This window comes from Artibeus jamaicensis, unplaced genomic scaffold (genome assembly GCF_021234435.1).
Source record: "Artibeus jamaicensis isolate MK-2021 breed Jamaican fruit bat unplaced genomic scaffold, CSHL_Jam_final contig_797, whole genome shotgun sequence".
In the NCBI taxonomy this organism is placed as follows: domain Eukaryota; kingdom Metazoa; phylum Chordata; class Mammalia; order Chiroptera; family Phyllostomidae; genus Artibeus; species Artibeus jamaicensis.
The window spans coordinates 6,843,423-6,856,299 of NW_026521977.1; the positions used below are offsets into that span (position 1 = coordinate 6,843,423).

The window sequence follows — 12,877 nt, forward strand, 5'->3', positions numbered from 1 at the left end:
TTGACAAAAATCCACCTTGGCTCCTGTTCCCACCACCTAAATCCATAAGCATTTCCTGCTGCAGCCGTGTGTGTTCCACAGTGAAAAGAGCAGACAAGGCTCTCCAGGCTGAGGGGCCAGAGCTCCCCCAGTGAGCTAGGCCTTCCTCCCAGCCAGGCGGTGGCAGGGGGCAGGGCAGCCCGGGGGCTCCAGCAGGGAGTGGGGAGCCAAGCCTCAGGCCTGCGGCGCTCCAGGTTGGGAACCGTCTGCAGGGCACAGACAAGGCCAGACACAGAGGTCATAAAACAAAATTTATCTTTAATTTGTAAGTGTCAACAGCAGTACAAAAGATGGAGTGATGACAACTAGATTAAGGGTAGAGAGGACAGTCTTGAGGTAAATGAGCATAAATAGGCAGTTCTTATAGACACTCCCCTGAGGGGCCTCGGCCCCATCACGGCATTTACATTATCACCCGAAGATGGCATGTTTGACATATCAGGAAAGCACCTTGTGCAAAAAGGAAAAAAAAAGTAGCTAAGGTGCCAACATACACCAAGACAGGTAAAGAAAGTGTGTCTTTCAGTCTTGTCTTTTCCCTTAATTATGAGGCAGGGGAGGGGTGAGGAGACCCGAAAGGTACCACTGAAAGAGTATTCGATGCTGAGTTTTGTCTCATGTCAATACTGCACAACGAAATCCAAGAAGTTGGCGTATGCAACAAAGCTAAGAACAATGACTCATTCCTTTAAATTTGAAGAGATTCTTTGCTTTCCCCACTTCTTTAACCCTTAGCGAACTTTTTTTTTTCCATTACAAGAGGAGAGTGTGAGAAAGATGTGTGATGGCAACCCTTAAGGTCATTTAAAAACTTTACACTGGACTGTACAAGATTTTTTTTGATAAACTATTTACATTTTCAGACTTTCAAACATATTCAAAGCAGCAATAGACACTAGTTTTTATGGTTTTTGTTTTTTTCTAATTGCCCAAATAGTTACCAGCCATGGGCCAAGTAGGTACCTGCACTATACATAGAATTTCTACAAAGGAAATCTGCAGTTAAGATTTGCTCAAGGGCGCATTCAATGCCCTGGGCGCCGCAGGGGCCACGCCCGCCGCGCTGCCGGAGGAGCCGAAGCACAGCACCTCGACAACCGAGTCGCAGTTGTCCCAACAGCCCTACACAAACTTTACACTTTGAAACAGCAGCCAGCATGTCAGTCCAGCATGTCAGTGAATTGTGCTGATTAAATTAACATAGAATACAAATCTCACAATATACATCACAAATTACAATGTCAGGAAATAAAAGAGTTACAGTAAGATAAGTTATGTAGTAACAGCTTATAAGCTTGTCTAAGGTAATAAAAACTTTACATGGCAAATACAATAATGCATGAACATAAATGCTAAGCATTCTAACTTGCTACAAGCTGGAGAAGGGTACAATAGAGACTGCACTTTCAAAAAAAGCAAAAACACATAGGACGCAGGAAGACAAACGGAGAATGCACATGAGCAGATCTGCAATGTGCGGCATACAAAACAGTTAAATATTTGCACATTCCCCAAACTCCAAGAGCACCAGCACTGAGACCTCACTTTATGTTTGTGGTTCTTCAGGAATAAGAAGCTACTGCGCAAGATACGTCACTGAGTTGCCTTGAGCTTTCAGAGTGCCAGGAACACCGGTTCCAAGAGTATGGAACCATGCAGGGTCGCCTGCCCGCCCCTCCTCCACCCATCTCTAGCCCCACCCCCAAGATACCAGCATTTCGAATACTTGTTCATGAGCTTTGGGAAAGCAGTCTGTCCCCAAAGGAAAAGATGGGATCGGGATGAAAAGGAAATGTGTGTTTCCATATCAGTGTTTTCAATGATCTCAGCAGAGGGTTACACTCAACAGCGTAGGGCATCGGAAAGAGAACATAATCGGCAGGAGTAACAGAGAGAAGCTGTTTATTAAGGAAGAAAACATGTCAGGGGCAGATGACTTAAAGAAACGATGCAAGTGCTTCTGTAAAAGGACAAATGAGGTCATACAACATTATTATACGTTGAGAAGTGAGCTTAAGTGCCAACTCAGTCCTTAGACAAACGTGTCCAAAACCAGGCAAGGTTACAGCAACCATTTTGTCATTTTCTCATAACAAAGGAAGACCCAGTAATAATTCCAATACATTCCTCTAGCTGCACTGTTTGCAGTTGTTGGCACTAGGTACAGGACTTCTCATATGATTTAAAACTACTAAGTGATTCTTTTTCCTTTCCCTAATGAGTACGCAGAGGTCACCTGTTTGGAAAATTAGTAAACTGAGATAAGCAGCCTCTGCTGTGGTGTTCAAGTGACTGGGCTGCCTTCCTACTGGGGGTGGGCAGACTTCCTCAAAACAATTCTTGCTTTCAGCTAGTGCCTGTCTTCCCGGCTTGGGAGGGTGTGCTCCAAAGAAGCAGCCTGGCTTCATAAGGAAAAGAAAGAAGCCTTTAATTTCAGCCCTACAGTGATCACACCCTTTTCAAACACCCAGGTCCCAGTGGGGCTAATGTTCAGGGAAGGCCAGAATTTGACAAGCTCAATAGCACTGTGAGCCCACACCTGAATTTAGAACTTGGCCTGGGAGTCCGTGTCAGGACCCTGGCAAATCAAATCAGGCCTGAGGACAAGGCTGGGGAGTATCAAATACCAAGTAAAGCAAACTGATGTGCTCCTAACAGGTTGAGCTATGAAAACAACAAAGCTCTCGTACCTTCCTGGAAAAGATGCTGCGTCGTGTCTGCCAGGGAAATAGAGAGATTGCTTGCCTGGCTGTTCTGTCCACAGATTGACTTTCTTTCTCTCTCTTTGCTTCTTTCTTTCTTTTCTTTCTTTCTTTCTTTCTTTCTTTCTTTCTTTCTTTCTTTCTTTCTTTCTTTCTTTCTTTCACTCCTTTCTTTCTCTTCTTTGTGGTCCATTTTTAGGATGGGATTGTCTGTCAATGTCCCCGTTCTAATGGCAAAATCCTAATCCTGCAAGTTCTTAATCGAAATAGAGATAATTTTTATCTTTGATTTGAAGATACTACAAAATAAAAAAGCACTGAAAGAAGTGTATTAAAGTCTTTAATCTAATTGGCATGGTGGGACTTTTGTTAACGGCCAATCTCAGAGGCAGATTTTTGCTTTCACTGCAACATTCATGCTTCTTGCTAGTAAACGGTCAGAGAATGACCTTATGTAATGCATGTGGATTCACAGAGCCAACGGACTCTCTCCCAGCTGCACTGCGGATGTGGTGTGCTCGATTCACTGACTTTCTCTAAGAAAGAACGTCCAAGTCTGGCCTGTGGACAGTGGCTTCTGACTGCACGAGGCCTCGAGGGGAGGGCACTGTGGCCCCGGCTCCGGGGCAGCCTGCTCCCTCCTGTGGGCGGCGCATCCCCACCCCCACGAGGTGCAGCGATGCGTCAACTTCTAGTCTGGACTGACACATACGGATAGAGAACAAAAAGGAAATACATAACTTATATCTCACTAAGCATTCATGACCCAAAAATAAATTCTATTTCTATGTTACATTTACACAATTAGAAAAATCTAAAATGAGATGGTAAAGTCGTAAAAACTTTGTTTAAGCCCCGCTGCAAATAAAATGAAGTGATCCCTATGATTGTCATTCTTAACTCCCAAAGATATTTAGAGCCACGCTTGGCTAATAAATAGAATACACTGCCTGTGCGCAGAATTTAGATTCAAATACAGCATCACCGTTTGACCCAGTGAAAGGGATGTTTACAATCAGATCATTCCTGAACAGCCTTTCATTTTTGGGAACATGGCTAGAAGTCCCCGAACCCCAGTACTGAGGCAGAGCTGGAGCTAAAACAAAGTGTTCATACACACATGTATTTTGCATAAATAAATGAAATAACAAGACATAAAAATGACTCAAATCCGGCAACTGTGAGGCAAGCCCACACGAGTCGAAACAGATGACTTTTGTTCATGTAGTTTTTCGTACAACAGTTTCACATTAGTCAGAAGTGATAAAAATACCATTTATATCCAGTGCTTATAACACTTACGAAACAACATCTGTGAGTGTGTGTGTTTTTGTTGTTTTTTTTGTTTTGTTTTGTCTTTACTACAAGTGAAATCAAGTTTCAATCCTAAAGAACAGTCCTTTGTTCTCCACCAGCCCAGAATATTATTTTGGCATGGTCATAAAACAAACAAAATTAACCTGCTATTCTAAATGTTTGCCCTTGTGCAAAATTAATTACATACAATACAATGCTAGCCGTACAGCACTCTACCTAAGCAACAAAAGAAAAAAGGAGTGGGAGAGGACGAAGGCTAAAGTCAAAGAGGGTGAGAAGAAACCATGAGAATGAACTCAGGAGGAGGGGCACATACTCAAAAGAAATCAGTAAGACCATAATAATAAATACTCATGTTTTGAGAAAAATGACCTCCCCCTCATTTGAAATAAATGTACAAAAACAAAGTTCCAATCCCCAACCAATATTAAGAACAAAACATTCCTATCAGTACCTTAAGTCAGCTTATAGAGAGCATTCCCAGCTAATGACATGGCCAGTAATAGCTTGCCTAGACCTATTTGCTGCTATTAGATATGGCCTTGAACACTCTTTAAATAAATATGAAGGTACACTATTTTCTTCCAAGTGACAAAATGGCTCAAGAAATATGATGGGGCCGTTCCTATGCTCTGGTGATCAGGTTTGGGTCGTCCTGTGAGGTGGACTGTCCCATTCACTGACCTTCGCCACTGAACCAGTCTGGGTGAGCCCCTGCCCCGCCCACCCGTAGGCAATCAGTTCCGGTTTCAGGAAGGTCAAAATGGCATGGCCGAGCTCCCTGTGGTTAGGAGTTGGGGATCTCGCTGCCTCCCAGCCCATCAGCACGTCTCCAGAAAATCCCTGTATGACAAGTGCCATTGATCTTGTTCACAGGGAGGCCTGCCCCCAACATGGCCACCGACAGAGGCTGTGAGCCGGAGGGACATGTCTGCTGCCCTGGGAGTGATCTGTTCCCCAGAGTTAACAGTAGGAACCTCCCCTCTAGGGAATGTATTCCCCCTCCTTCTCCTTCCCTATGGTTTTCTCTCATTCTCTGGATGCATCATGACTATCGGCCTCTGTCTTGTCTTTGAGGCTGTCACATGGCTTCTTGCATCCTGGGGATTTTGCAAAGAACTCCCTAGATGTGCCACATGGGAAAGGCAGCTCAGTCTATAGGTGCTAGCCAATGACAGCATCACCGTAGCCCCCTCTGTGGTCCACAGCCTTGGGCTTTAGGTTTGGCTGTGGGACTCTCCTGCTCGGAAGTCGCCACCATTGACCCTTGCTGCTGAGTGGCCTTCAGGGGAAATGCCACCAAGCTAGATCCCACCACTTGCTGCTGGGCTGACATAGGGGGAAATTCTGGCCAAAGATTCAAGGTCATGGCAAATCTCACAGGCATAGCTGTTGAAGATTAAGACTCTGCACCTGTATCCGAACACACAGCCCTGCAGCCAGATACACACTCATGTATAAACACAACAATGTCGGTATTTAATAGTACCTTGTTTCAGAAATGCTTCCAGATGCTCTGGGGACGTAAAATCACTATGTACATCTTTTGTATCTAGCAGGAGAAGGCGGTGAAAAGGGCTGAAAGGTTCTTCGGGGAAGGATGGTGAAAAACAAAAATTATTAAATTAATGCCACCAACAATTTTTTTTTTTAATAAATAGCAAGTGGACCCTTGACATTCTGGAATGAATAAATTATTTAAGAGAAAATGTGTTAAGACTGAATGTCAGGGTTAAAGGCAAAGGGATAATGGATGTAGTGAGAGGTGGTCTCAGGCAGAGAGGACCACCTTGTCGGTGTCTGGCGTGGTGACCGCTCTGGTGTGCGAGCGCGGTCCGGCACCGCACGCTGATGGCACGTCGAGGCAAACACGACTGGGTACGTGCACTGCGGCAACCTTGTTCATTCCGTACAATATCTTGTCTCCAGATTCCTGAGTACTTTACCATTTTCTGGAAAAAAAATGTATGCTTTGCTATTTTATTTTAAGATGCCAAAGATTGTCTAAGACTTTGCAGTGTCTCCTTTAAGACTTTCAAAATATTAAGATTCAAAAGTGATGAGAACGTTTGGCACATTCAAAGTTGAACTCTACACATGGAAACACAGAGTTCCGAGGCCTTTCGAATCTGCTCCACATGCAGCTGCACACGCCGTGGACTTGTTCTGTTTCACAACATGAAATCCTCAGTTGTTTTCTAAAGTAATTCAGAATAAAAACACATTCACAACCTGTAGGCCGGCACAGCATACCTGAGTGAGAATGTTTAACCCCATCTAAAACAGTAACTTAAACCTTTATCAACATCCAAAAGAAAAAAAAAGTAAGACAAAAATATAAGACTTGTAAGACAGCTATGGGTTGAGATAAGTTTTCAAGTCCTGGTGTCTCATATTTAATATGTCTTCACCTAAATTAAAAAAAAACAACAACAACAATAACAATAACGACAAAAAACTCAAGTTCATGAAAAATCAGGGAAAACTTAATCTGTCTCACACTTTACAAAACAATTAAGACCATTCTGCTGATGTAATTGTGGAGCCACAAATGCATGCGGGCTCTTCATTAAGAACTTTCTGTTGGGGAAGGGGAGGTGAAATGTCAGAGTACTTAATTCAGCAAACAAACACTCCTCAGTTGGCACTGACAGCTTCCGGGGCTTCGTTTTCACTGCTATAGTCTGATTTGGGATCATCTTCATAGTCGTCATACATTTCCATTTCATCCTCTCCATTAATCATTTCATTTCCAGCCAGGCTTCCGCCATCTGTCTTCATACCATAAGTGCTCTGGATGACCGGGAGGCTGGGCTCTGGGCTGGCGGAGGTGCTGGAGCAGTCAGATGTCATCTGAGGTGATGGTGTGGTAGTTGCCATAGTAATAGCACCGGGATACACAACACCTGTTCCTGTGGTGATTGGAATCTGAGGCTGTTGCCTGTATAGATTTAAAAAATAAAATAAAATAAAGCAGGAGGAAATATCTATATACTTACATATTCTTCTGGATGGCATTGAGATTCACCCCCCACACATTCCAAAGGGTGGCGCTGTTTAACATTTGAAACGAATGGCAAAATGTGACAAAGGTGTTCCCTGGAGGAGTCCTGCAATTCTCCCTGATGCTATGGTTGGGAGTTACGCAATATCATGGGGCAGTTTATTGATGGTTTTGCAACATGAAAGTGGGGTTATTATAACACTGCAGGTTTGGCAAAGCTTGGATAACACTTGGCACTTGGAACAAATGTTGTAGTTAATTCCATAATGTTACATGTGAGGTAGTTTTTAAAGATTCTCCCAGAACATTAGAAAGAAATAGACCGGTAACATGAGACACATTCTAATGAGCCTGAAGCAGGGCTGTGTCTGCACCTTGGTCTGAGAACTGCACTGAGGAAAGACCAAGATGAGAAAGGATCTGGTAGGTCCCAGAAAGTCAGATATAACCAAGTGTGTATTTAGTGCGCATGCAGTATCTATTCACTTCCGGGGCAGAACTGGTAGGGAAGAAGCTCCTTGAAGGAGCTCCTGTTTTCCCAGTTAAGGAAGGATCGCCTTGGATGGCATTCTTCCTGAGGCTCTGGGCCAGAGCTGAGGCTGAGGGAGTCAGACGGGAAGAGCGTGAGAGCGCTGCCTCTTGGCAGAATAACACACAACCATCACTTCATCCTCTGTCCCGGCAGTGGCCAAGGCCTGCTCACAACCGATCACTCCATCACAGTGCTGCTCTAGTTCAATTACACTCACCAGACCCTTTATGAAGACCGCCTCTCCCTTCGCAGGGAGACAAGGCTATGTGTCTCTCAACTTCCCTTGAGTCATTATAACTGGTGAAAAGAATTAAAGACCCGCTACCTAGCTCAGAAACTGTGAAACAATATTCTCATGAATGCAATGGTCACCAAATGTTCTCAGTCTTTATGGAAAATAATTATAATTTAAGCTTATTTCAAAATGTCATTGTAACCATCTTTCCTGAGGCTCTATTTCCATAAATTTATAAAGGTTGGAGTCAGGGGAGCCTTGGAAGATCCTTTCACTCTCTAACACTGTTGGCTTTAGGTCAGCCCATCACTTAAATGATTCTTACTGATCCTCTACATTTTCAATGAAGCTTTCTCTCCACCTCAGTCTGAGAGGAAAACACCCTGAAGTGATGAAGAATTAGCGTGGTTACCAGCTATTCTTCAACATGTCCTGAAGGAGCATAATTTTCTCAAAAAGGAAGGCCTGCACACTTTCCATCCTGGGGGAGGAGAAAGGACGACGACCTAAACTGCTCTGTGAGAGGCCTGATGATGTCGTCTCTACCAAACTCTTTCACTCACAAGCAGGCATGGTAATGAACACCTACCTTCACCTAAAGTACTACACAAACATTTTCATACATATCACCTCATTCAATTAACATGGCAAACCCAAGAGGTATGGCTATGCCCACTTTCCAGGTGAAGAAAATAAGGCCTCATGGCCCTGGATTCGATAACCAGCAGAGTTAGAATATGCACCTGGGCTGCCTGACTTGACTTCCATCACTCCGCCCTTTACAGATATTCCACACACAGAGGCCCCGCCCCCTCTATCTGTGAAAATTCCTGAGACCCACTGCACTAAGCATCTGGTAGGGATCCATTCTCTGTGATATTCATGGTGACTTTTTTGACCCCGTGAAGGAAAAGATGATAGACGGATCTCAGTCTACGTGCAGAAACAGCCTATAAATAGCGGCCTCCCTCTCACAGAACCCAATTCTAAACACAGTGCACTTCTGCTTCCTAAGTTTTGGGCAAATTAATGCAAATTAAATTTCATGCTAACTTGCCCAAGGCAGTGAATGCCTCATTAAACATTTTACTGAATTTAGATAATTGCAATAAAAATATTTTTGCCTTAATCACATAACGAGGGTAAAGTAAAATCTTTTGCTGCAGTAGTAACCCATTTTACAGGTTTCTCAACTGGATGAGCTAATCGATGATATAAACCCTGCATGCGGTATACAAATTATCGAATAGTTTGTATCGAATGCTTCATTTTCACATAGGACTTTTTTTAATCACAAGGAATAGATGGTCATTTTTGCAGTAATTTTAACTCAAAGTATCTAGATTTTAGCTCTGTTAAACAAAATTTGAATTGAGCTCGGATGACATGCCGGGAACAGTGCTTGGCTGCTTTCACATTGTCACGTTCAACCTTCACAATAATCCTGAAAGATACATAGTACTTCTGCTCTTTTACAGACGCAGTAGCCAGCTAAGTTCCAGAGAATTTAAGCTGTTTGTCCCAGGCTGCACATACACCACAGACAGGAGCCGAGCCCTTCCTGGTCACAGATGCTCTCCTGGGTATCAAGCCGGGGGCAAGAGAGGCAAGCTCACACTACCAGAAAATACTGAGCAAGCTGAGTCAGAATCGAACCTTTGAAAACTGGGTTTCATATGTGTTTCTGTATTTTGACATTCAGTTGGTGATGGAACACTAAAAACGAACCAGAGACCAACAAAACAGCTGTACACCTTATTTCCTGCGTGAGACACGTATGATATTAAAAAGCCTGGGGGGGGGGTTGAATGATACCAGACTATGCCACCCATGGACCTACCTCCTTCCTGCCTGGCCGTGCCCTCTCATTCCTTAGAGATGTTAGCTCGTGGCTCACTGTTGCTCTCTCTCCAACATCACTCCTGCCTAATTCTTGATGACTCACTATCCACATAGACGATCATTCCAACGCCTTGCTATCTGTCTCTCACCGACTCTCCACTGTGAGGTCTGGCCCCCTCTCTATATCAATTGTTCACGCCCTTGTCATGCAGCTGACCCTGGCATTTCCAACTGCAACCTCTCCTTACTCTCAGTTTCAAACATCCTACTCTGACCACCACATGGTTCTAGTTTTTGCTCTCCAACCCACAGTTCGGCAATTCTCCCAATGCCCCCACCAAGGATCTACAATTCCTTAATCCTTCAACCAACTTACGCTGTTCTTCTCCCTCCCCATGTCCTTACTCTTTACCCAATATAAATTCTGTAGTTAATCACTCTCTTGTAGGTACTCTCTACACTCTTATGTGGCAAAACTCTTAATTCTCTGCCTATTCTGTGACGACTCCCACATAGTGGAATTTGGCTGCATAAAGCACAATGCCATGCTTACAGGTCTCCATAAGTTTATGAGTGTGAACTTGAAATTGACCTCTGGGGCTGTTCAGCCATCACACTGTACTCTTTCTTTGACCACTCCTTCTTCTACTCTGCTAGATAATTGTTTCCTACCTTCTCAACCTCTCCTCCCCAGTCCTTTCAGTTGATGACTTAGCTTTCCATTTCATGGAGAAATTAGAAGTACTCAGAAGAAACTTTAAAAAAAATTCTCACCTAAGGACATGTTTATTGATTTTAGAGAGAAAGGGATTGGGAGTGAGGAGGGATGGGGGGGGAGAGAGAGAAACATTGAAAATGTTGATGTGAGAGAGAACATCAAATGGTTGCCCGCCCACCCCACCTCTGTACCTGCCCCGACTGGGGATTGAACACACAACTTTTTTTTTCTTTTTTGGTGTATGGGATGACACCCCAACCAGCTGATCCACCTGGCCAGGACCAGAAGACACTTTTCACAAGCTCCCACCATCACATTTATCTGCCACCTCTGTCTGTACTCCTAATTCTCTGCCTGCCTTCCTGTATTTTGAATCCATTGATAACCCAGTGTAAGACCAACCCCTCTGTTTGTGCAGAGTCTGTCTGCTCTTGCTTGGTGAGGGCCTCTTTCCAGCAACTCCCTCTCCCATCTGCGTTATCAATTTCTTCTCTTTCCTGGATAATTCCTAGTAGCACATAAACATGCCATAATCTGTCCTGCTTTAAAATGAAAAAAACAACTAACATTCTTTCTCAACTCAGATCTCCTTCCTGCTACTACTCTATTTCTCTAATCTCCTTCAAAGCAAAAGTCTTTGAAGGATTACATATATTCACTCTTTCCATTTCTTCTACTCAATTCTTTCTTAAACCAACTTTAATCACTCCCAACATTTCACTGAGACAGAGCTGGAAAAGGTCACACACCAACGATCACATTGTTAAATTCAGAAGTCCATTCTTGGCCCTCACCTTACTTGACCTATGTCATGAGCTGCATTTGATACAGTAGATCACTTTTCTCCTTACTGAAATACTTTGTTCACTTGTCTTCCAAGATACCACACTCCTAGTCTTTTCCCTATCTCATTAGCTGCTCTAAGTTACTCTGGTGCCTCCTCCTCCTCTCCCTGACATCTAAACACTGAAGTGACTCAGTCCTTCCACCTCTTCTCTATCTAAATTAATTTCTTTGGTGATCTTGTCCAGTTCTGCAGTTTTAAATATTACCTGTGTGCTGACAACTCTCAAATGCGTCTACAGTAAACACTACATCCCTAAATTCCAGACTCATATATAAAACTTGTTTGATTTGGATAGCCAAATGCCACCTCAGCCTTATAGGTGCAAGACTGAACTCTTGACCATTCTCCTATATATCTGCTCCTTTAATGGCCTCTGTGATTTTGGTGAATGATTACTTCAGTCTTTTGTTTGCTTGGGACAATCTTTGGTATATTTCTCTCAAACCTTATATCCAACTCATCAGCAAATCCTACTGGTCCATTCTCAGTAAAATATCCAGATTCTCTCTGCTTCTTGCCACCTCCAACCCCTACAAACCTGGTCCAAGCCACCATCAAGTCTAATCTGGTTTGTTGTAACAACCTGGCCATTTTAGGCCATGGCCCCTTCAGACATAATACTACTGTGTCTTCAAACACAGGAGGTGGAGTGATCATTTTGAAAGCTGAGTCAGATCACAGTTCTCCTGCATTGTATAACCCTTCAGTGCCTTTCCATCTCACTTAGAGTCAAATTAAGTATCTTCACAATGGGCAAAAAGTCCTTTCACAGTTTGGGCCCCTCTGACCTCTGAAGAGTAACAGATACACTCTTCTCACCTCCTCATTCTGGTCCTATCACTCTGGCTTCATAATTTGTAAATAAGCCAATCCCAACCTTTCCTCAAGACCTTGACAATTGCTGTTCTTTCTGCCCAGTTCTTCTCTCAGATAACTGCATGGCTTGCTCCCTCAACCTCCTCAGTCTTTGTTTAAGTTTTATCTGCTCAGTGAGGTTTTCTATAGCTGCTGTTTCTAAAATTACACTCCATTTCTGGCCTAAGTGAAGGCTTAGGTAGACACACTGTGCCTCCTTGCACAACCAAGAAGAGGACAACAATTTAAAAACAAAAGCCAACCAAAACTGACAGAAAATTGACTGTATGGAAGTCCAACAACCAACAACCAATTAAAGCAGAAACATTCATCCAGACTGGCAAGAGAGGTGGAGGAGGTGGTTGGTGGAGAGGGGTCTTGGCAAAGTGGCAGCTGGTGGACCCAGTGAGGTGGTGGATTGCGGATTGGGCCATGCGTAGCTACAGCTGGCTGGCAAGGCAGCGGCTGGCAGACCCAGTGAGGTAGAGGATTGAGGACTGGGCGGTCCCATATTCGTGTGCAGATAAACCAGGAGAAACAACTGGGGAGTGGGACAGACTGCACAACCTGGGGCCCAAATGCAGGGAAATAAAGCCTCAAACCACTGACTGAAAACACCTGTGGGGGTTGAGGTGCCAGGAGAAATTCTCAGCCTCACAGGAGAGTTCATTGGAGAGACCCACAGGGTCCTAGAATGTACACAAGCCCACCCACTTGGGAATCAGCACCAGAAGGGCCCAGTTTGCTTGGGGAAAGTGGGGGAAGTGACTAAAATCCAGCAGAAAG

General features: G+C 43.9%; 1 protein-coding gene across 20 annotated transcripts in view; it reads right to left on the reverse strand.

The window, feature by feature from the left end:
- Positions 1–277: 277 nt before the first annotated feature.
- The window catches only part of SOX6 (SRY-box transcription factor 6), a 625,241-nt gene continuing 612,641 nt past the window's right edge, over positions 278–12,877 (reverse strand). For 19 of the 20 annotated variants that reach the window (XM_037150551.2, XM_053672994.1, XM_053672993.1 and 16 more), the window contains one exon: positions 278–6,999. In XM_037150551.2, coding sequence (XP_037006446.1) covers positions 6,696–6,999 — 304 coding nt within the window. In that variant the 3' untranslated portion in view covers positions 278–6,695. The remainder of the gene's footprint in view (positions 7,000–12,877) is intronic. The other variant, XR_008392936.1, reaches the window with a different exon arrangement.